At 40.9% G+C, this 21,903-nt stretch overlaps 1 protein-coding gene across 1 annotated transcript in view; it reads right to left on the reverse strand.

Moving 5' to 3' along the window:
- Window positions 1–21,903, reverse strand: part of LOC114024071 (obscurin-like) — a 291,936-nt gene that overhangs the window by 163,505 nt on the left and 106,528 nt on the right. The window contains 7 exon segments of the mRNA XM_027836906.1: window positions 1–187; window positions 1,924–2,091; window positions 2,359–2,622; window positions 4,570–4,894; window positions 5,253–5,403; window positions 5,717–5,993; window positions 6,338–6,601. The exon segment at window positions 1–187 is cut by the window's left edge and continues 104 nt beyond it. Of these exon segments, the coding sequence (XP_027692707.1) occupies window positions 1–187; window positions 1,924–2,091; window positions 2,359–2,622; window positions 4,570–4,894; window positions 5,253–5,403; window positions 5,717–5,993; window positions 6,338–6,601 (1,636 nt within the window).

Raw genomic sequence — 21,903 nt, forward strand, 5'->3', positions numbered from 1 at the left:
CTGGGGATCACCAGCTCACACACAGCCCCATCCTGCCTCAGGCTGTATCTGTCACTGGCTCTGAGCTTCCCCGGCCCCTTCCTCCACTCTACAGGGGCTACCTTGCTCAACTCGCAGTGTAGGGTGACCATGGACCCTTCAATGGCCTCCATGATCTTTAGGCCTTTTGTGAACTGAGTCGGCACAGCTTAGGAAGGAAAAATGGAAAGGAGCTGCCTCAGAGCTGCCCATTCAGGGGAATCCATGATTTCTCATCATTTGTCTTATAGCCCCCCAGGAGAGAAATGGCCTAACTGTTTAGGGTGCTGGTAGGAGAAGATAGCCCTAGGTGGGAACGAAACTGGGAATCCAAATGCACATTTGAGTCATGGCACCAGACAATGCACTTCAGGATGTAACAAACAAAGGAGGTGACAGAGGGAGAAAAGGGAAGAAACAAAGTCCTATATTCAAGGAACTCTTTATAATCAGCAGCCCCACTATCTTCTCTTCTCCACACTTACAGGCAGTCTCCAATGTCACCAGTGCCCAGCCCATGAATCACCAGTTCAGGCTCCGCTTCTCCAATGGAGCCATCGAGTCAAAGAATCAATGCTGAATAGGAGTTCAGTGGTCGTCTACTCCAATCTCATCCCGTGTCTCTCTACAGTGCTCTCTGTCTACCAGATCCTTGAAAAAGTGACTATCAAGACTTCCCTGGAAGATTTCTATTAATGGAGTATTCCTGATTATGTGAGCCGGCCCATTGTACTTCTTCACAACTTTAACCATTAGGGAGTTGTTCCATTATCAATAATAATAATAATAATAACAATAATAGCATTTGAAGAATACTTGAAGAGTTGCAAAGTGCTTTCCATATAGCTCATCTGGTATGACAGAATCATAATAGCTAGCATTTATATAGGGCTTTACAGTTTGCAAAGCACTTTCTGTATGCTATGTCATTTGGTCTTCACAACAACCCTTTGAGGTAGATGCTTTATTATTCCCAGTTTATAGATGAGCACACTGAGACTGAGACAGACTAAGTGACTTGCCCAGAGTCACACAGAGTAAAGGTTTGAGGCACTCAATCTTCCTGACCCCTAGTCAAATTCATCCACTGTACCACCTAGCTCTCTATGCATTATATAAAGGAGGTCTATTCTTCCCTTCAGCTTTCCCTGCCATTGATTTGAGTTCTGCCCTCTGTGATCAATCAGAACAAATTTAAACTTTCAGTCACATGTCATGTCTCCAAATCTCCTGTTGTGTTTCCCTTCCTCCTCCTAATCTTCCCTTCCCCAAGAAAAAAACCATCCTTAGATTTTTCAGCTGGTCCCTGTACAGCCTGGTCTCCAGGTTCTCTCTCTTTGTTGTGAATGTCTTCCACTTTGTCAGCGTACTTCCTTGAAGGCTTCACTGAGCACCAAACGTTGTACTCAAATGTGACAAGAGCAGAACCCTCATGTCCTTTATTCTAGACTCCAAGCTTCTCTTGGTGGGGCCTAAAATTGTATCATCTTCTCTGGCTGCCATGTTATACTGCTGACTCATGTTGAGCATGCCATCGATTACTACTTTTCAGGATTTTTTTTCCATATCAAATACAGTATGTCTTTGCCTGTTGTTTTCTGTACTTGTGTAATTGGCTTTTGGAACCCAAGTGGAAGACTTTCTAGCCCATTGAGAATTATTTGGATTCTGATTCTGTCACCTAACATATTAGTTATCTCTTCTAGTCTGCAAGTCTGGTAAGCATGGCCATCCAAGTCATTGATAAAAATGGGAAACACCACAAGGATAAGGAAACATCTACAGACAGAGCATCTATATCAGAGACCTCTTTGCAAATTGACTTCTATCCAATATTAATTATTCTTTGGTCCCAGTCATTCAATTAGGTCCAAATGCCCCGGATTAGTCTATGATCTGGCCTACATCTCTCCCCATCTTGCCTCAGGTGTTATCTATTACTGGCCCTGCATGTCTCTAGAACCTTCCTCCATTCTTTGGGAACTACTTTGCTCAATTCACAGTGCAGTGTGGTGGTGGCCACTTCTGGGGCCTTCATACTCTGTAGTTTTTCCATAAATTTATATAGCATGGCTAAAGAATAGTTGGGCAGATATGGAGTACATGAGATACTCTGGGCCATGGAAGGTAGGTAGATACAAACATAAAGGAGGGAAAGTTAGAAAAATGGAGAAGATTGAAACTGAGAAAAAGACACAAGCAGGACTGAGGAAACACAGAAAAACTAGAATGTGTGAAGAAGAAACAAAAAAGACAGCATAGAAGGGATGGGGTAGGTGACAAGACAATAATGGATAGAAAACTTAATTAGCTGCCAATTTCCCTGTATGTCATCTTTACCCTTGACACTCAGATTTGCTGTGGTCTTCTCTTCACCGCACACACAGGTGTAGTCTCCAGCATCTTCCATGGCCAGCCTGTGGATCACCAGCTCACACACAGCCCCATCCTGCCTTGGGCTGTATCTGTCACTGGCTGGGAGCTTCTCCCGCCCCTTCCTCCACTCCACAGGGGCTGCCTTGCTCAGCTCACAGTGTAGGGTGGCCGTGGCCCCTTCAGCTGCTTCCATACTTCCCAGACCTTTGATGAACCGAGTGGGCAGGGCTGAAGAGGGGAAGATGGAGAGAAGCTACCTCAGAGATGCCCATCCAGGGAAACAGCCTTTCCCAGCATTAGCTGGGCTGGCCTGCAGGGCAGAAACAGCCCAAACAGCTGGGACCATGACATCACAAAGAAGCAAGAGGGCAGACAGAAATGAACGGAACACTTCAACTAATACCACTAATCACTGCAGGCACACAGAGGCATGCTACACGGGGACAGGTGAGAAATCAGACATAGGAGAGGGGAGCTGACCACAACTGACAGCCTTGTGGTTAATAGAGACAGGAGAGAATCAGATAAAACAACTAAGAGGCAGCAAGGGAGAAGTGGACTAAGGGTACCATATTCAGGATAAACTTCACAAAGTCACCATCATCTTTCTCTCTTTCTCATGCATATGTCAGTTTCCAGGGTCAACCACATCCACCCTACGGATCACCAATTCACACAGTGCCTCTCTTAGAGTTGGAAGGGATGTCCAAGGGCATCTGGTCCATCACCTGTACAATATCCCTGACAATAGGGATCCAGTATCTTTTTTTCCACTTTTTTTTGGAGGCAATCGGGTCAACTGACTTGCCCAGGGTCACACAGCTAGTAAGTGTCTGAGGCCAGATTTGAACTCAGATCCTCCTGACTCCAGGACCAGTGCTCTATCCACTGTGCCACCTAGCTGCCCTGATCCAGTGTTTTCTTGATGACTCCCAGTGCTGGTGAGCTCACTACCTCACAAGGCAGCCCATTCCAATTTTGCATAGCTCTGACATGTCCCTCAACTACTTGAAGACAGAGACCATTTCCTTCTTAGCCCTTAAGTACAAGTGATCCTCCTATGTATGACATGGCCTCTAGTTCTCTCCTCATCCTGATCACTCTAGTAACGTTCCTGCTTGTCAACATCCTTCCCAACAGTGGCACCCAGAGCTGAGCACAATATACCCTGTAGGTCTGACAAGAATCGCAAATGGCAGGGGCTAGGGAGAGCTATCTTCACCCTCTTTTGAATTCTATACTTCTACTAATGCAGTCTAAAATCACATTAGTTTTTTTGCATCCTGCATCACACAGCTGATTGTATTAAGCTTGTTGTCCATCGATACTCTGAGGGTTGTGGTTGTTGCTTTTGTTTTTTAAACGAACTGTTCTGTCTCTTTGCTTCCTCCATCCTGTACTCAAGTATTTGAATTTTTGAACCTAACTGTAGGACTTTACATATATCTTCATTCGATTTCATCTTATTAGACCCAGATATCATGCTTGCTTTTTAAAAACTACGTGGATCTTAACTTAATCTTCTACTGTGTCATTTTACCCTCCTGGCTTCATATGATCTGCACGGATGATAGGCAAATCATCTCTGCTTCATCCAAGTCATTGACAAAAAATAATGAACAGCACAGGACCAAGGACAGATCTCTGGGGCATTCCACTATAGACCCCTCAAGGCTCCATGAATCACTGCTCTTTGGGTCTAGCTCTTCAAACAGCAAAGTCTACCTGATTATCCTATCCTTTGCCTCCTATCCCTCAGCAACCCTCACGTTTCAACTTGTGGTTGTGGTTGGCTTCTGCAGACTCTTCCTTCATTCCTCCTTATGGGGGCTAACTCAGTTCATAGCGCTGGGTGGCCCATTTTGTGACCTCTGCAATTTCCTATACATTGGACAGGCAGGACTGAGAAACAGTCAGACAGACATAGAGAACATGAAACTCTTGGGAAGGTGGGAGAAGGCTGAACATGAAGGAAGTTGAAGGAAGTATGCTGAGAATCAATCTTGGATCATCCTGAGAAGGGAGTCACAGATCAACAGGGAGACAGGGAAGGAGGACTTTGTGAAGGAGACAGCACAGAGAGAGACCATGGTAGGCAAAGGGTGGGCTTGCTGAGAAGGCAATACAGGAGACAAAACCGAACCATGTGTCATTTTCCCCACATATGGTCTTTACCCTTCACGGTCAAGGTCGCTGTGGTCTTCTCTTCTCCGCACACACAAGTGTAATCTCCTGCATCATCGACATTAAGGTTGAAGATCACCAGTTCACACACAGCCCCATCCTGCCTCAGGCTGTATCTGTCACTGGCTCGGAGCCTCTTTAGCCCCTTCTTCCACTCCACTGGGGCCATCTTGCTTAGCCTACAACGCATTGTGGATGAGGTCCCTTCTATGGCTTCCATGCTCTGTAGTCCTTCAATGAACTTGGCAGGTAGGGCTGGGAAAGGAAAGATGAAGAGAGATTGCACTCAGACCAGCCCACCCAGGGGAACTCAAGTCTCCTCAGACTTTATTCTGTGGTCATCTGGATGAGAACAGACCCATCAACCAGAGGCCAGGGATGGAAAGGAAACCAGGAAAATAGACACCTTAATTAACTCACACCACCAAATACTGAACTCTAGAGTGCTAAACAAAGGAAGGCAAAGTTTCTTACACAGGCAGGGAAAGCCAAGCAGAGCCACAGCCTTCTGGCCAGTGGTGGGGAGGAGGAAAACAGACAAAGCAGAATTAGGAGACAACAGAGAAGAGTGAGAAATCCCATGTTCAATATACCCATTACAAGTAGGGTCACCATGGTCTTTTCCTCACAACACGTAAAGTCTCTAGTCATCCATGAAGCTCACCGGCTCACACAGAGCTCCCATCCTGACTCAGGCTTTGCATATCACGGGCTTTAAGCCTCTTTATCCCCTTCCTCCATGCCATGGGAACACTGCACTCAGTACACTCACAGTACAGGAGGACCCTGGACCTTTCTGTGGCTACCATGCTCCGCAGACACTCCCTGAGCTTGACAATGAGGGTCAGATAGACACAAAATGCCAAAAAATGCTGGGAGATAGCTTGACATAGAAATCAAAGGAAAAGCACAAAGCCAGAGGATGGGAACTGACTGTTGTGGAAGCAACAGTCTGGTGATGGGCACAGATCATTTCCTCTTCGGTAGCAGCGTGCTTTAGAGTCACAGAGCAGCCTGGAAGACAGTCAGGAGACAGCCCAGAATGACACACATGGAAACAGCGAGATGAGACAGGTACAGATGGGGTGGACAAGATGACCCTCAGCAGAAAACCAAATCCACGGCCATTTCCCCACACACATTGTCTTTACCCTTCACTGTCAAGGTCGCTGTGGTCGTTGCTTCTCCACTCACACAGGTGTAGTCTCCTGAATCATCCACATCCAGGTTATGGATCCCCAGCTCACACACAGCCCCATCCTGCCTCAGGCTGTATCTGTCACTGGCTCGGAGTCTCTTCAAACCCTTTCTCCACTCCACAGGAGCTGCCTTACTCAATTCACACTTCAGCATGGCCATGTCCCCTTCTTTGGCTTCTACGCTCTTCAGTCCTTCTATGAAGTTGGCAGGCAGGGCTGAGAAATGATCAGACAGACACAGAAAACATATGACACTTGGGGAAAGGATATCAGGTGGCTGGACAGGGATATGACAGAGGGCAAACACAGCACGTTGCAACAGATGGGGCTTGAGAATGAGTCACAAACAAGACCTTCTAATGAGACAGCCTGATCGGGAGTCATGAAGCACCTGGGAGAGGGGCTACGTAGACAAAATGTGGGAAACTGACAAGCACCCCATAGAGACACACATGGGATGGCACGGAAAGGTGGAGTCATGGGTAGAACGGTCTGAGTGACAGCGTAATATTGAGCAGAGAAACAAACTACAGACTCATTTTCCAACATGTGGTTTTTACCCTTCACTGTCAAGGACGCCGTGGTCTTCTCCTCTCCACATATACAGGTGTAGTCTCCAGAGTCATCCACATCAAGGCTAGGGATCCCCAGCTCACACACAGCCCCGTCCTGTCTCAGGTGGTATCTATCACTGGCTCGGAGCCTCTTCAGGCCTTTCTTCCACTCCACGGGAGCTGCCTTGCTCAGCTCACACCGCAACGTGGCTGTGCTTCCTTCTACGGATTCTGTACTTTGGAGTTCAACTATGAACCTTATAGGGAGCTCTGAGGGAAGGAAAATGGAGAGGGACACACTCAGAGCACCATACTAATACGAGTTCCTTGGCAACCACTTGGCCAGTTACCCAGGTGGGAACCACCTAGCTTGGACCATGATGGGTTGGGAATAAAGAAATAAATTCCAATAAGCATTTATTAAGTGACTCCTGTGTTCAGTTTGGAACACATTTGTGACGTTGGCAGGACTGATTCAAGAGGTGTTCCAGCCTCTGAGTAGCCAGGCACTACCCCATCTACCTGTCCATCCCCATCTATAAATACATATAATCATTCTTTGCATGGTTGCCACTTCTTCCTTCTTGTTTTTCTTCCTCCTCTGTCTTCTTTCTTTCTTCTTTCTCTTTTTCCTTCTCTTCCTTTTCCTTTTCCTTATTTTGAGATGCAAATTATTTAAATGAAATTGTTTTTACAATAAAAAATATAGACAGTTTAAAATACATTCATAATACACCTTTCAAAAGATGTGTGGGTGACACCCATTAAAAATGCAGATATAAATGGAACAAAGATTTACCTTAAATTTCATACTCACTACCTTTAAAAATTTTTATTGAAAATTAGAAAATCATCAACAAAATTGAACATCTCCATATACAAAGAAAACCAGGAAAAAGAAGATTGTAATAAAACCATTAATCTATTATATACAGCTTGTTTTTCACATATGTGTTCAATCTAACATAAGAGTACCAACACTGTCCTCCAAGTCTGTGTCCCCTTATGAACTCCCTTCTGTTCTTTTCTGTGTATTTTAAATGTTTATTGATTATCTTTTCTTTCTTTATTGTTATCACTACCTCCTCATAATTCCAACAACTTCCTCCCACCTCTACAATAGAAGTCCTCTCTTTAGTACAAACAAAATTAATTTGTATCATATTGGCCATGTCTGAAAATGTATGTTTCATTCTACACCTCAGTCCATCATGTCTTTTTGAAGAGGTGGGAGATATGTTTCATCACTAGTCTTCAGAGACTGTGATTGGCTATTGCACTAATAATAAGAATTCTGAAAGTTTTAAAAATTGTTTTCCTTTCAATGTTGTCATCACTGTATAAATAGTTGTCCTGATTCTGTTCACTTCATTGTGCATGAGCTCATACATGTTTATCTGGTTTATCTTCATTCATCCCTTTTGTAATTTCTTACAGCGTAATAATATTATATTATATTAATATAACATATTTTGGTCATTGATAAGCATCCACTTTGTTCTCGGTGTTTTGCTATAATTTCTTTTAAAAGATTGCCATAAACATTTTTGTAGAAATGGATCTTTTCTCTTCATCTCAGGTCTCTTTGGGAAATACACCTACTAGTGACATCTCTACGTAAAAGATATGAACAATTCAGTGACTTTTTGGGGTATAGTTTCAATTAGCTTTCCAGTCCTAATTCATGGCTCCCCAAACAGTGCATTGATGTGTCTATCCTACAACAGCCCCACCAACAACTGCCCTCTGATGAGTGGGAGGTGGAAATTCTGAGTTGATTTAATTAGCATTTATTTTATTATAAGTGATCTGAAGAATTTTTATATTGTTGTTAATAGTTTAGATTTCTTCTCTTGAGACATTCCTATTCATATCCTTTGACCATTTATCTATTACAGGAAGTTATTATTTAAAAAAAAAGTTTTGTTGACATATTTTGTTTTTAATATCACAGCTGTTTTTAGATATATCATTCCTCACCCGTTAGTGAACCTTGTAAACAAGAAAAACAAGTAAGCAAAGCTAACTGATACTGTGACCTTATCTTTAAGTGTATTTTAACATTCTGCACGTGAGCTCCCTCACTACTCTACCAAGAGAAAGTAAATATATTTTATTATCTGCTTCCCCAAAATTGGACATCATTATTACTCAGAATTCAACTTCCTTTTAGTATTCTTTTCATTCACATCATTGTGGTCATTGTGTATAGTGTTCTCCTAGTCCTGCTTCATTCGCTCTTCATCAATTTATATAAATGTTCCCTTCTTTCTCTGACTTTTTCATATTTGTCATTTCTTACAGCATAATGATATTCTATTATATCATATATCACAATTTGATCATCACTGGGCACCCACTTTACTTAGGATTGGGTTTTTGTTTTGTTTTGGTTTGGTTTTGGCTACCATAAAAATACTACTATGACCATTTTGTCATGTATGGGACCCTTCTTCCTATTTTTGGCTTTCTTGGGATAGACATCTAGTGATCAACGAGTTACTTCTCACTTCTTAAGTGAGAAGCTTAGTGACTTTCCTGCATAACTTCAAATGGTTTCTACATCAATTGGACCACTTAAAAGCTTCACCAACAGTATATTAGTGTTCTCCAATTCTTCCAACATCGACCATTTCTGTCTTTTATCATCTTTGCCAACTTGCTTGGTTTGTGGTGAAATGTCCAAGTTGTCACAATTTATATTTTTTCTTATTATTAGTGATTTGAAACAACCTTTCATGTGGTTGTTGACAAATTGCAAATCTTTTTCTGAAAACCATTTATAAATGATTCTTGGTCTCATATATTTGTGTCAATTCCCTACATGACTTGAGAATGAGACCTTTATTAAGAGATAGTTCATGTAAAAATCTATTTTCCATTGACCTATTTCTCTCCTTATTCTAGGTTCATTGATTCAATTTTCCATCCTCTGCTCTTCTAGACAAAAGGTAACAAGGACTTTGTGACGTCTTCATGTCCAAGTACATGAACAAAATGCTCAGTTTACTGGGACTTATGCAAAATGCAGGGTAAGCACTATTCTTGCCATCTATGAGTTTATTATAATCAAGGTAAATCAGTAGGTAGCTTTTTATAATAAGCTCAAATTTTGTACTTGAAAGAAAAAGAATACTTTTCAAACTATCTAAATAAGGCCTAATTTCTCCTCTGACTTCCAGTCTTGTATCAACCCCTAGAAACCTCACTAATTCTCTAAATGCATCATAATTCACCAAACTTGAACTCATGATCTTCCTCGCCTACTAAATCTACCCTTTCTCCCAACTAACCCAGTTCTGTATATGCCATCACTCTCTTCCCAGTCATCCATGTTCAAGATTTTAGAGTCACCATAGACTCTTCTCTTTCTCTCACCCTTCGAATACCTTTATGAAGCATGCCCTTGAAGTATGTATAGACTATTCTCATAAAAAATTACATCCAGATGGGAAGGTAGTGGGCAGACAGGTTGATAGCTGATTTTCTTTCAATAAGGTTTTTTAAAAACTATTAGTTGAGTCTGAGACTTTCTCTATGACTTCTGTGCCTTCCTCTTCTTCAGATACCTTGTGAAATAATCCCTCGATGCCCTCTCAGATGTGTTGCTGCCAGCATAGGTTACTTTCATGTGCACTTGGTGTAATCCACCATTACCTGGTATAGTAGGAAGATCACTGCCTCTGTACTTAAGAGTTCCTGAGTCCAAATCCCATCTCTGCCATTTTACTCCCTGTGTGATTTTGGACAAGTCATTTGGCCCCAGTTTCCTTAACGATAAAATGAGGCAGTTAGAGGATGGTCTCAGGTGGCTACAGATCTCTTGATCTGTGTTCCATGATGCTTTCCCCATCTTCATTCTCCTTTTGGCATTATTTCTTCCTCTTCTATGTGCACAATCAGGATGGTGATCCTAAAGTCCAAGGATGGACGCTCCACTTGTGTCCTCAGCAGCTGTTTCTTATTAGCCAGTACCTAATTTCAACTGATTTGACGCACGTTACAATCCAAGAGGCTAATGATATACTAATTTCTTTCTATAGACATGAGGTTAAATGGTAATTAAGCTATTATCATTATCATTACTTCATTCTTCTCATCTTTTTATGCAGTGGAACTAGACAGAAATAACCTTGGGACATGTAACTATCCTGCTATAATTCCTTCATGTTTGTTTATTTGTCAAATTATTGCACTGGTGGATAAAATGATAAGATTTTCATAATGTAGTAAAAAGCATTTGGATGCAGTCTATCTTCTAGACAAATCCAGGAGCAGAGAGGATAATGGGAACAATATTATACTTCTTCCTGTTTCTATATGGTGTTGATTAATTCTGCTAGGTCTTTATATTTTGAAAGCTTTCCTAATCACGTTGGTTGGAAGTTATGAATGTTTTCTATGGCAGCATCTATTAAAAACATTGTTCTGAGACATATGTGGATTAACTTTATGTCTGAGGAGTTATGATGATAGTCTTAGCTGTGATAATGTTCTGGAGTACAGTTCATCTGAGCATTTTTTAAAGGAGATTAGGGGGTTTGTAGTTGCAGCATGAGGATTTGTCATCTGTTAGTTTATGAAGAATAACAACGTTATGCGGTATAATTCTTTATGTAATTTTCATTGGTCATCCACCAAAACTTCAAATGCAGTCCCCATTTTGAGTCTTCTTTTCAAAGCAGAAGAAACATTTATGCTAAAGTATGGATTATTGCAGTCTTTTTTACTTGTGTGTTAAGGGTTAATCGTTTCCTTTCAAGCACAGTTGCTTGTAATCTCATAAGTTTCCATGCCAAAAATTCAACAGGGTTTTTTTTCCTTATAATTTTTATAAAAGTCTTCAGTCCCATGTGAAGATGACAGTAGCTTCTTTTGAGGTTATTCTCAGGATAATTATTGGCACCCAATCTGAGCATACTTCCCATACGGAAATAGTTGCCACTTCTCAATGTCACTGACTACATATCATCCTTCAGGTTTTGTTGTTGTTGTTGTTGTTTGCTTATTTGTTTGTTTGTTTTTGGTTTTTGGTTTTTATGAGAACGAGTCCGTCACATTTCTTTACAAATAACAGCCACCTACATCTTAAGTCAGTGAGGGTCTTGAATGTATGACAAGGCCCTGTTGCCCCCCAAATTAACCATGGGCAGGGAAAGACTGTCCATGATCTTACACACATGTGGCCTGGCCAATTAGCACTCAGAAAAGGATGTCCATGAGGTTAGAATTGTGTGCCCTGACCAATTAGCACTCTTAAATCTACAACAACATTTAAAACATAGACCTTTACTCATAAGGAGTAGCATTAGAAACATGACTTTTCCTCCGTATAAACAAGAACAACCCAGTCTCAATGGCATTGCTGTCAAAGATTTGTCCTACGACCCTAACATGAATGCTGAGGCTTGTATTAGCCTGAAAAAGGCTGGCAGAGGACCAAGAACTTTACAGAACTGAAGGAACATGCCCTTTTATCTAGAAGAATCTGTAGCAGCCTTGGGAGTTTTAACATTCCTTGCATTCACCATGAATTGATGGATGGATGGATGGATGGATAGATGAGTGAATGAATAAATGAAAAAGCATTTATTTTAGTACTTTATGTACCAAACACTGAGTGAAGTACATACAAATAGAGAACAGCAAGCTAATCATTTAAGATCCAGCCAACCCAAACTAATGTCTTTCAATAAATCCCAGTGGAATCCAAATGAGTTGTGTGTTGAATTTTACTTTCATCTTTTAGTTGTATGGAAATTTGCCATATTATACATTGAGAGAGCATTTGCTGTTAAATGTTGAGGATCAGACAAAAGGCCTGGGCATCTACCTCCCAGGGTTGTTGTGGGGATCAAATGAGATAATACATATTAAATGCTTTTGCAAACCTTAAAGCACTAAGTAAAATTAACTATTATTAGTATCTCTTCAACCCTTAGACTTAATCCCATGAATTCATGACACTTTGATGGTGACAAGAGTCTGTTATAAAAATCCTTGAAGATCTTTCACATTTTTTTTTCTGTTTATTTTCCTTCCAATTTCATCCTTAAATGTGCTTGAGATGCTTTCACTTGGTTAGGTCTCTCATGAAACTTTATTTAAGCTGATTTTACCTTCCATTGCTTCTCTCTGTTTTATGAAGTAATAACACTCATAATTTTCTGCCATCCTTCTCTGTAAGATTTTACAAAGGACCTGATATTCTAAACTGAAATTGCCCTTGGCTATCACACATATCCTTTTGGCAAGTAAGCAAGTCAGGTATTTGCTAAGTAATATGCTTTTTTTGTTTTTACTGCTTTTTAAAGTTTAATTTTATTTTTTCAATGAACAAAAACTATTTTCTCTCCCTCCCACCTCTCTATTCTACTTTGAAAAAAAAAGAAAAAGAAAAGGAAAACCCTTTTAACAAATATGCATATTCAAGCAAGACAAATTCTTACATTGACCATGTTCAAAAAATGTCTTCTTTTGTACCTTGAATCTAACAACTTGCTACTAACAAGCTTTTTCTTTTTTAGCTTTTTGAGTCTCCTCATTGAGGCAAGTGAGTTACATCAGTCAGACTTTTATATGAAATATTGTAAACTGAGTTTATATTCTTCTTTCTTATCTTATCCCATTTTTCTGTAGCTCCTGTGTTGTTCTGGAGATGAAAGATCTAAGCAGATGCTATCCCATAGTTCATGAGTTGATAATATTTTTGAACTTGGAATGGGAATGTGTTTGCTTAAGTCTCTTATCTCCATAGCAACACATGCCATATTTCATTATTGTAATTTATTTAAATAAGTCATTATTTAAAATAATTTAATTAAATAAATTATTTAAAATAATTTAAATTAAATAATTTATTTAATTGCATGCCTTGTCTTTTTTAGCTTTTTTATTCTTCTAGCTTCATCCTAATTTTCTGCCTTTGCTCTAACAAGTTGGTGGTCTGAGCTGATTCAAGAATGGTATCCCTCACCAGTATTGAGTTGCCTCCTATCTGTTAAAATATAATCAATTTCACTCTTATGATGTTCTTCACACGTTAGTGTCCTGACAGCTAAGTTAAAGTTTACAGACCACCTAAAAATTGTGTGAGTATTAACACACTCTCCTCTTTTCATACTATTCTTCCATCAACACAGCAGGAGCAGAGGTGGGGTCAGGCATAGCAGAGAGGATCAATTTGTGTTTTTCTTTGTTTCCTGGATTGTTTTGGCTAAAGAATTCAACACCCAAGTGTTCAGTCTACTGGTGATGGGCCTCTTCATAAGCTGGTCCTCAGAAAGTAGACTTAGTGTATGGCCAGAACTCCAAGCAAAAAGAAGTAGCCAGAGATTATGCTCTGTGGACATAATCTTCAAGAACCAAGGGTTATCTCTTGTCATTTTGTCATTATAGTAAGTGTAAGATTATCTTGATTTGCATTTCTCTGATTGTTATTAGGGAATCAAAAACTCTTTGTAGTTTGTCCTTTGTAAATTGACTGATTGCGTCCTTTGCTCACTGTGCCAGTGTTCCATTGGAGAGTGCATTCCATCAAACTTATAAATCTACATTCATTTCTTATAGATTATGGATGGCAGGCCTTTAGCTGATATATTTGCTGCAAATATTTTTCCTCCATCTGCTTCTTTTCTTTTAATTTTAGAGATATTGCTTTTTGTTGTCCAAAATCATTTTATCCTCATAAATCAATCTGGTTGATTTTGTCTCCAATGGATTCGTCTGTTGTTTGGTTGATAAAATTTTCCTTCTCTCCATAACTGAGACAATTGTATTATTTCTCCTAGTTTTTATGACTTAAAAACTAGAGTTCTGATTCACTTAGGGTTTATTGTAGTGTGTGGATCCAAACAAACTTTCAGTTTTATAAAATGTCTGCTATAAACCTTACAAAGATCGTACACAAGTTCTCAGAGAAGGTAAAAGAGTCAACTTGTGGAGGGTTGGAGTGGGGGCAGTTGGGGACTTCATGATATCTCTTAATTCTTCAAATACTTCCTTCTACTTCCCTGCATTTAGACCTGGGATACTTAACCTTTTTTGTATCATGGAGCCTCATGGTGCTCTGGAGAAAATTTTCAACCCCTTCTCAAACTAGTATTTTTAAATATATAAAACTAAATATATAGTATTGCAAGGGAAACCAATTGTATTGAAATATAATTACCAATTTTAAAAATCCAACATGCTCAGACCTCAGGTTAAGAACCCCTGCTCTAGACCATTCCTCTGCTCTCAGATACCTCCCCAGGACCACAGAATGAAGGAAAGATTCAGATCAGCTGATTTCATGACTTGGGAGAAAATGAATACAATTGGCTTGAATGATGGATGGAAGTAAAGAATGACAGAACGTCCAAGAAGGAAGGAACCCTAGAACATAGCACCTAGAACATCAGAGCTGTAAGGCATTGTAGAAAATAGAGTATCAGATGCTGAGTGAAGTGAGCAGAACCAAGAGAACGTTGTACACAATAACAGTCATGTTGTGCGATGACTAATATTTATAAACTTAACCCTTCCCAGCAATACAAGGATCTAAGACATCTCCAAAGGCCTTGTGATGGAAAATACTATCCACATCCAAAGAAAGAACTACGGAATTTGAATGCAGATCGAAGTATACTGTTTGCTATTTTTTTTCTCTTCTGTTGAGTTTTGTTTCCTCTTTCTGGTGGTTCCTCCTATTGGTTCTAATTCTTACTTACAACATTATTAATGTGAAAATGTTTAATAGGAATGTATATGTATAGCCTATATCAGATTGTGTGCCGTCTTGGGGAGGGGTGGGGAGGAAGGGGGAGAAAAATTTTAAATTCAAAAGCATATGGAAGTGATTGTTGATAAATCAAAATAAATTAATAATAAAAAAGAAAATAGAGTATCAGAGACCTTAGAACTTAATAAATAGAATGTCAGGGCTTGAAAAGACCTTAGAGATCATCTAGCCCAACCCTTTCATTTGTACAAAGAAGGAAAGTGAGTCCCAGAAAGGAAAGTGACTTGCCCAAAGTCAAGATATAGAAGAGCTGGGACTTTAGCCTAGGTCTCCTTTGACTCCAAGTCCAGGGCTCTTTCTTCCATCAATGGCCATCACTCATTCCATAAACACTTACTGAATATCTATTATACCCAAGATATTTTCCCAGGCTTTATGGACTTAAAATCTATACGAGACGAAGTCACTGCCTATAGTGAAGAACCTATAGTTCCATTAGCAGTGATGAGAGCATAGTGTAGTGGTGGTTTTGGAGTCAGGGGCCCTAGGTTTGAATCCTACCACTACTATTGCCCATAACTAAAAGTTCCAGCTAAGTATTCTAACACCTTAGGGAAATTCAGGTGAGAGGAATAAGGATTGGTGTCTAAGATGTCACATAGATACATGGTTGAGGTAGACTACAGGAGGTCATAAGAATTGGGAAGTTGAGGACCTGTGAAGTCAAGGTGTTTAAAGGAAGCGGGGCTTGGGATGGAGAAGATAACTGTGAGACTAAACCTAGTAAGGAGGAGGCAAAGTGACCTGTAGGTCCATCAATGTCAGCAAGCAGGACTTAGACAGGATGGAGTGAACTATAGAAGAGAGATAGTTGATTAGGGATGATGGTAGAAAAGAGGTCCCAAAGTAGTTGTGCAGAGTGAGGAGAATCTGAACTCCTCCTCTTGGCTCTAGGTGTCAGAAGATGTAAGAGAAGGGGCAGTTGGCCTTGGAAAGGGTTTCAAAAAATGTAGTAGTTTCAGAAGGAAACTAGGTTTCAATGAGCCGCAGAAGATAAAGGGAATGTGAATGGAAAAGATCTCGGGTGAAGAGAAGTTTAACAATAGAGGGGGGTTCTCAAGAGCACAGTGGAAAGGAAAGGCAGAGGAGGATTGGGTCTGGGAGAACTAAGGATGAGTTTACTAGGGAGAAGAAATCTCCCTGGATGAGAGGGTTGGACTGGTCCCTTCCGGCTTTAAATGTATGAGCTTATATTGATACCTAGAGCAAAGTTCCAGATGCCCCATGCTATTTCCAGTGTGCATACTCTCTGGCCCTTGGTTTTATCATCTGTAGAATAGAGATAATCATATTTGCACTCTCTACCTGTGAGAGCTGTTGTGAGGGAAAAACTCCGTAAACGAACGGAAGCTATTATTATTATAAGAAGGGCTCATTTCCTTGGCAAAAAGAGGTAACCTCTATTGAGGAGAAAGAGAAGAAAGACAGATGAAGAAAAGAAATGTGTGATGGATGCAGAGGGAAACAAGGTAGGATAGAGCAAGCAGAAGAGTGGATCCTCACAAAGAACCTGCTTGTCTCACTCCTCTGCCCAATTAAGCATTGTGCCAGATACTGAATAAATGTTACTCGATGACATTGCTGGTGCTACTAGTGCAATGTGACAGACAAGATCAATGCTGAAGCTAGCGACAGAGGTACTAACGAAAGTAGCCAGGGAAGATGAAGCCCTGCAAAGGGTTATGCCATGAGATAGTGAGACAGGGTAAAGCACAGCCAGAGCGTGCCCAGAAATGAAGTGGGTCACCTAGACTTGACGTGGGATAACCAGATATGAAGTGGGTCACACCCAGGAGAAGAGGAACACCCAGTGCTAAAATGGGAGAGGCAGGGAAAAGGGAAATCACTGGATTTAGAACCAGAAGGCATCTTAGAGAGTCTCTAATCCAACCCCTTCACTATACAGAAGAGACACTTGGGGCACTTAATGCCCATGGCCACGAAAGTAGAAAGTCTGATTGGGATTCAAAACTAGGTCCCTTGATTAATATTTTCCATTATGTCATGAGTCCTAGAGGATTCAGAAGGAATGGGATGATGCTGGGGGTCTTGGGAGTGGATGATAGAGGGTGAAGTCAAGCTATGTGGGGAAGAGCAGTGATTCATGTAAGAAAGGGTATAGTCTGAGTGTGGGAAGAAGTTGAATCTGGTAGACTAGGGTTAAAAGTTTGGGTACTGTCAATACCATACAGAGAGTGGGGTATTATGGGGTATGAAGACAGAAGAGGGTACAGCCAGTACCTTACACTACATGCGAGGTTTCTTTCCTATGCTCCTGCCCCAAGGCTTCCCAAAATAGTACAAGGGAGCAATGGTGGACTGCAGTGGCAACACTTCCACTTGTTGTCTCTCCCTTTAGACAGTAAGCTCCTTAAGGGCAAGAGGATTGTGTTTGCTTTTCTTTGTGAGTGCTTAATAAATGCTGGTTGATTGAATGACTTCCACAGAGCATTTAGAGAATCCATAAAATGGGAAGGGGACTGGTGTGTCTTGGATCACACTAACAAGAAAGAGGGTAGTTATAACAAGGGCAGGGGAGAAACCAGCTGAAGCTAGGAGACCTTGTAGCTGAAGCATCTGCAGTGTTTTATCCTGGATCTTTATCCTCTGGTATCTCCCCTGGTATGGCAGTAATTGTCAGGAAGTTCTTTCTTATACCAAGCCAGAACACCTTTCCTGCTTTGTTCCTTCTTCTACTCCTTGGGAACAACTTCTTCCGTATGAAGTCAGCTACAATCTCCTCAAGTCTTCTCTTCTCCAGGATAAACACTCCAAGTATACCTTCTGGTGGTTCAGGGTACAAGCCATTATTTAGCAGGAAAAGATACGTGGAAATCCTACTAATAACTGTGACAGTGCCAGAAGCCAGGCCAGACACTGGGCGATCCCTTGACCTCATCCATGGGAGTAAAGCAGCATGGTGCTAGAGATGATGGATTCCTACCTTCACAGGAAGGACATGATGCAGCAGAGAAGGCCAGGGACAGCAGCTGCTGGCTCTTCTTGGTAAGATGGAGGTTTCAGAAGTTTGGAACTGTCCTCTCCTGCCATTTTCTGGACCTGGGCTCACAGGGTGGCTCACAAGGGGAAGCACTGAATTCTTCCAATGTTCACAGTTAGGTTCGTTAAGAGAATGAATGGTTTGTCTGAACTAGATATCAATACCAAGTAAGGAGTTAATGTGTGGCACAGGGGGCCTGGGCTACTATGATAGTCTCCTAATAGGTCTCTCAACAACCCATCTCTATTTTCTCCACTACATCCTATACATTAGGGGTTTTTAACCCAAGGTCCATGAACTTATTTATTTAATATTTTGATGACTATTTCCTCTGTAATCCTATGTAGTTTATAGTATAAATTTTAAAGCATTATTCTGAAAAGGGTCCCCTAGGCTTCACCAGACTGCCAGAGTGGATCATGATCGAAAAAAAAAAGGTTAAGAACACCTGCTATAAGTGATGCCCAAAGTAATCCTTCTAATAAACCGATCTGACGATGTCACTCCTTTGCTCAAGAACATTCAGTGGTTCCCCATTGCTTGTAGATTGAAACACAACCTTCTGATTCTGGCATTCAGGCCTCATCTCAGATGATCTTCTTCATTATTCTCTGTTCAAGTAGAGTGGAATAATAGCTTTTCCTTGATCTTGTCCTCTCTTCTCTCACCACTATGTATTTGCAACAGGCCTTCCTCCACACCTGGCACACATGCCCTCCTCATCTAAGGAAGTAGAGAAGTACTTGTGGAGAGTGGAGAGACTCCTCACTGGAGTCATAAGAGCAGGGTTCAAATTTCACCTCTGATACTTACTACATGTGTTGTTCAATGATTTTCAGTAATATCTGACTCTTTATGACACCATTTAGGGTTTTCTTAACAGAGATACTAAAGTAGTTTTCCATTTCCTTCCCCAGCTCATTTTACAGATGAGGAAACTAAGGCAAATAGGGGTAAGTGACTTGCCTAGGGTCACAAGCTAGTAAGTGTCTGAGGCCAAATTTGAATTCAGGAAGATGAGTTTTCCTGACTCTAAGACTGGCATTCTATCCACTGAGCCACCTAGCTGCCCTTACACTACCTATATAAATTTGAACAAATCATCTAATCTCTCTGAGTCTCAGTTTCCTCTTCTGTAAAATGAAGGAATTGGAGATGATCCCTGAGCTTCCTTTAAGCCCTCAATCTATGACTCATCTCTTTGAATCTCTATCTTCCTTGAAAGACTTCAAACACTTGGATATTTGGTCTCTTGAGAAGCCATCCTTGTTACCCCAAGTTAGTGCTTTCTCCCTCAAATTCCCTTGTGCCTACTTCTTTATATGTATATTATATCCTTGTGAGCTCCTGGAGTACAGGAATTTTGGTCTTCATTTTTCCAGTGCCTTGCAAACACCAGGCACTTAATAAAAGCATTGAATTGAATTTATTTTCCTGAAAGTCCTGAAAATCCTGAAATTCATTATAACTTCCTTCCTCATCCAGATTAAGGCCCTTCTTTAGAAATTCTGAGGGTACACTGAATCCTCCTCACTTCAGAGAGATTGAGTTTAACAGTTTCTTTCCTCCAAGGTAAGAGAAGGCCTAGGGTAGATGGAGGGTCCCAGGTACTGGGGCAGCTGGTCTTCTACCAGCTTCTATCCTGAGAAGGAGAAAAAGGCACAGAAAGCAGAAACGTGGAACTAACTATCCCTGACCTATGGTCTCCAAGCCAAGGGCTGCACAGTCACAAATTGTCAGTCATAGAATCTTGATGCCTCATCACTTGCTTCCTGGAACTACCCCAGGCAGATAGCTGCATCAAACCTTTCTAAAGGTTTTCATGGAAAGGGACTCCATGTATTTCCAGCAAGTGGTTGGAAGCTGGTGGTGGTGTTGTTGTGTTGGCCTCAGTGATGGAGAGGGAGGCTCAGAGATGCCACCTCTGGAGCCATGATTAAACTAAGATGATGGCATTCATTTTTGAGTGGATCTATAACGGCTTCAGCAGTGTTCTGCAGTTTTTAGGACTATTCAAAAAATTCGGAAAACTTATGTTCGTGGGTTTGGACAATGCAGGCAGGAAAAAATCCTTTTGCATATGCTCAAAGATGACAGACTGGGCCAACAAGTCTCAACACTACATCCAACATCTGAAGAGCTGATGATTCCAGGAATGGTTTCTTCGACCTTTGATCTTGGTGGACATGAGCAAATTAAATCAGCTTTGGAAAAAAAAAACTACCAGCAATTAATGAGATTATCTTTCTGGTGGACTGTCCAGATCATCCTCATCTCATGGAATCCAAAGTTGAACTCATTGCACTAATGAGAGATGAAACAATGTTCAGTGTGCCATTCCAATGCAATCAGTCATCCAGGCAATAGGCATTTATTAACCATCTACATCGTGGCAGGCTGTAGTCAGGCTCAATGTATTAACTGAGGAAAGATTCCAGAGATATTTGGGGTTTACAGACAGACCACAGGAAAGGGAAATGTGCACTTAGGAAGTATTCATGTGCAGTATGGTCAAGAGGCAGAGATTTGGCAAAAATTTTCCACTGACTATCTCAGGACATTAATTGATATTTGGACGGTGTTTTGTTCCTTTGTTAAAAAAAAAAAAAAGAAGAAGAAGAAGAAGAAGGGGAGCCTTCACAGCTCCCCTAGGTCAGTTTTTCTAGTGATGAATTCCTTGGAGGGCGAAGAAGTTCCTGCCGATGCCTAACTGAGTTTCATTTTGCTATAATGTAACCTTGTTTCCTCTTACTCGGTTCTCAGTGGAAATGAAGGATAACTTGGTTGGGGCCTCCACATATTTACTTTTTGCAATAACCCAGATTACTGCTCTGTCCCCCGCCAGCCACTACTGTCAAACATAATTCTGTTTCACTTGCAAACACCCCTTTAATTATTAATCATCTGTTTTACTGAATGAAGTACCACCTGCTACAACCGTCTATCAGGCATTGACATCGAGAGTCCAAGAATCACTGGCTGGGAAGGGAATCTTCCCCTGCAGCAGTGTTCATAATGTCCCCAGCTAGAAGTGGTCTCTCCTTCCTCAAATCTGTTGGTGCTTTGCCTGGTCCTCTCCTTTGCACTTAGCTCATTCCCTTGTGTACCGAGGGCATTTATGGAGATGTCCCTCCGCACCTTAGATTCTGGGCTCCTGGAGAACATAGCCTGGGTCATAGAGGTCTTTGCATTGGAACACCAAGCATAGCACCCCACATTGAGCAAGCATCTAGGAAATGTTTGTAGGATTAAGCCGAATTAACTGCCTATCCTCCTACTGATTTTCATTTTCTTAGAGTTAGAAGGCATCTTAGAGATTACCTGATCCAACCTTTGTCCCTAATAATAATGATAACAACAAAAACAGTAATAATTAGCATTTGTATAGCACCATAAGGTTTACAAAGTGATAAATATATATATATATATGTTATTCTCATTACATCTCATATATATTGTTTCTTTGTATAAGTTACGTCATTTGATCCTCACAGCAGCTCTGTAAGATAGGACTAAGGCAGACAGAGGTTAAGTGACTTGTCCAGAGTCACAAAGCTAGTCAGTGTCTGAGGCAGAATTTGAATTGAGGTCTTCCAGTCTCTAAGTCCACTGCTCTATCTACTCTGCCTCAGCAGCAGCACTCTATCCCCACACTGTCATAAGACTCATGGTCCAGGAGACTCCCATCCCTCATAAGGTTTCTATGTGATCTTGGGTAAATCCTTTAACCTAACTTTCCTCATCTGTAAGATAAGGGGTTGGATTAAATGATCTCTGAGGTCCCTTCTA

Source organism: Vombatus ursinus, unplaced genomic scaffold, assembly GCF_900497805.2.
Source record: "Vombatus ursinus unplaced genomic scaffold, bare-nosed wombat genome assembly UNPS02014820.1, whole genome shotgun sequence".
Classification (NCBI taxonomy): domain Eukaryota; kingdom Metazoa; phylum Chordata; class Mammalia; order Diprotodontia; family Vombatidae; genus Vombatus; species Vombatus ursinus.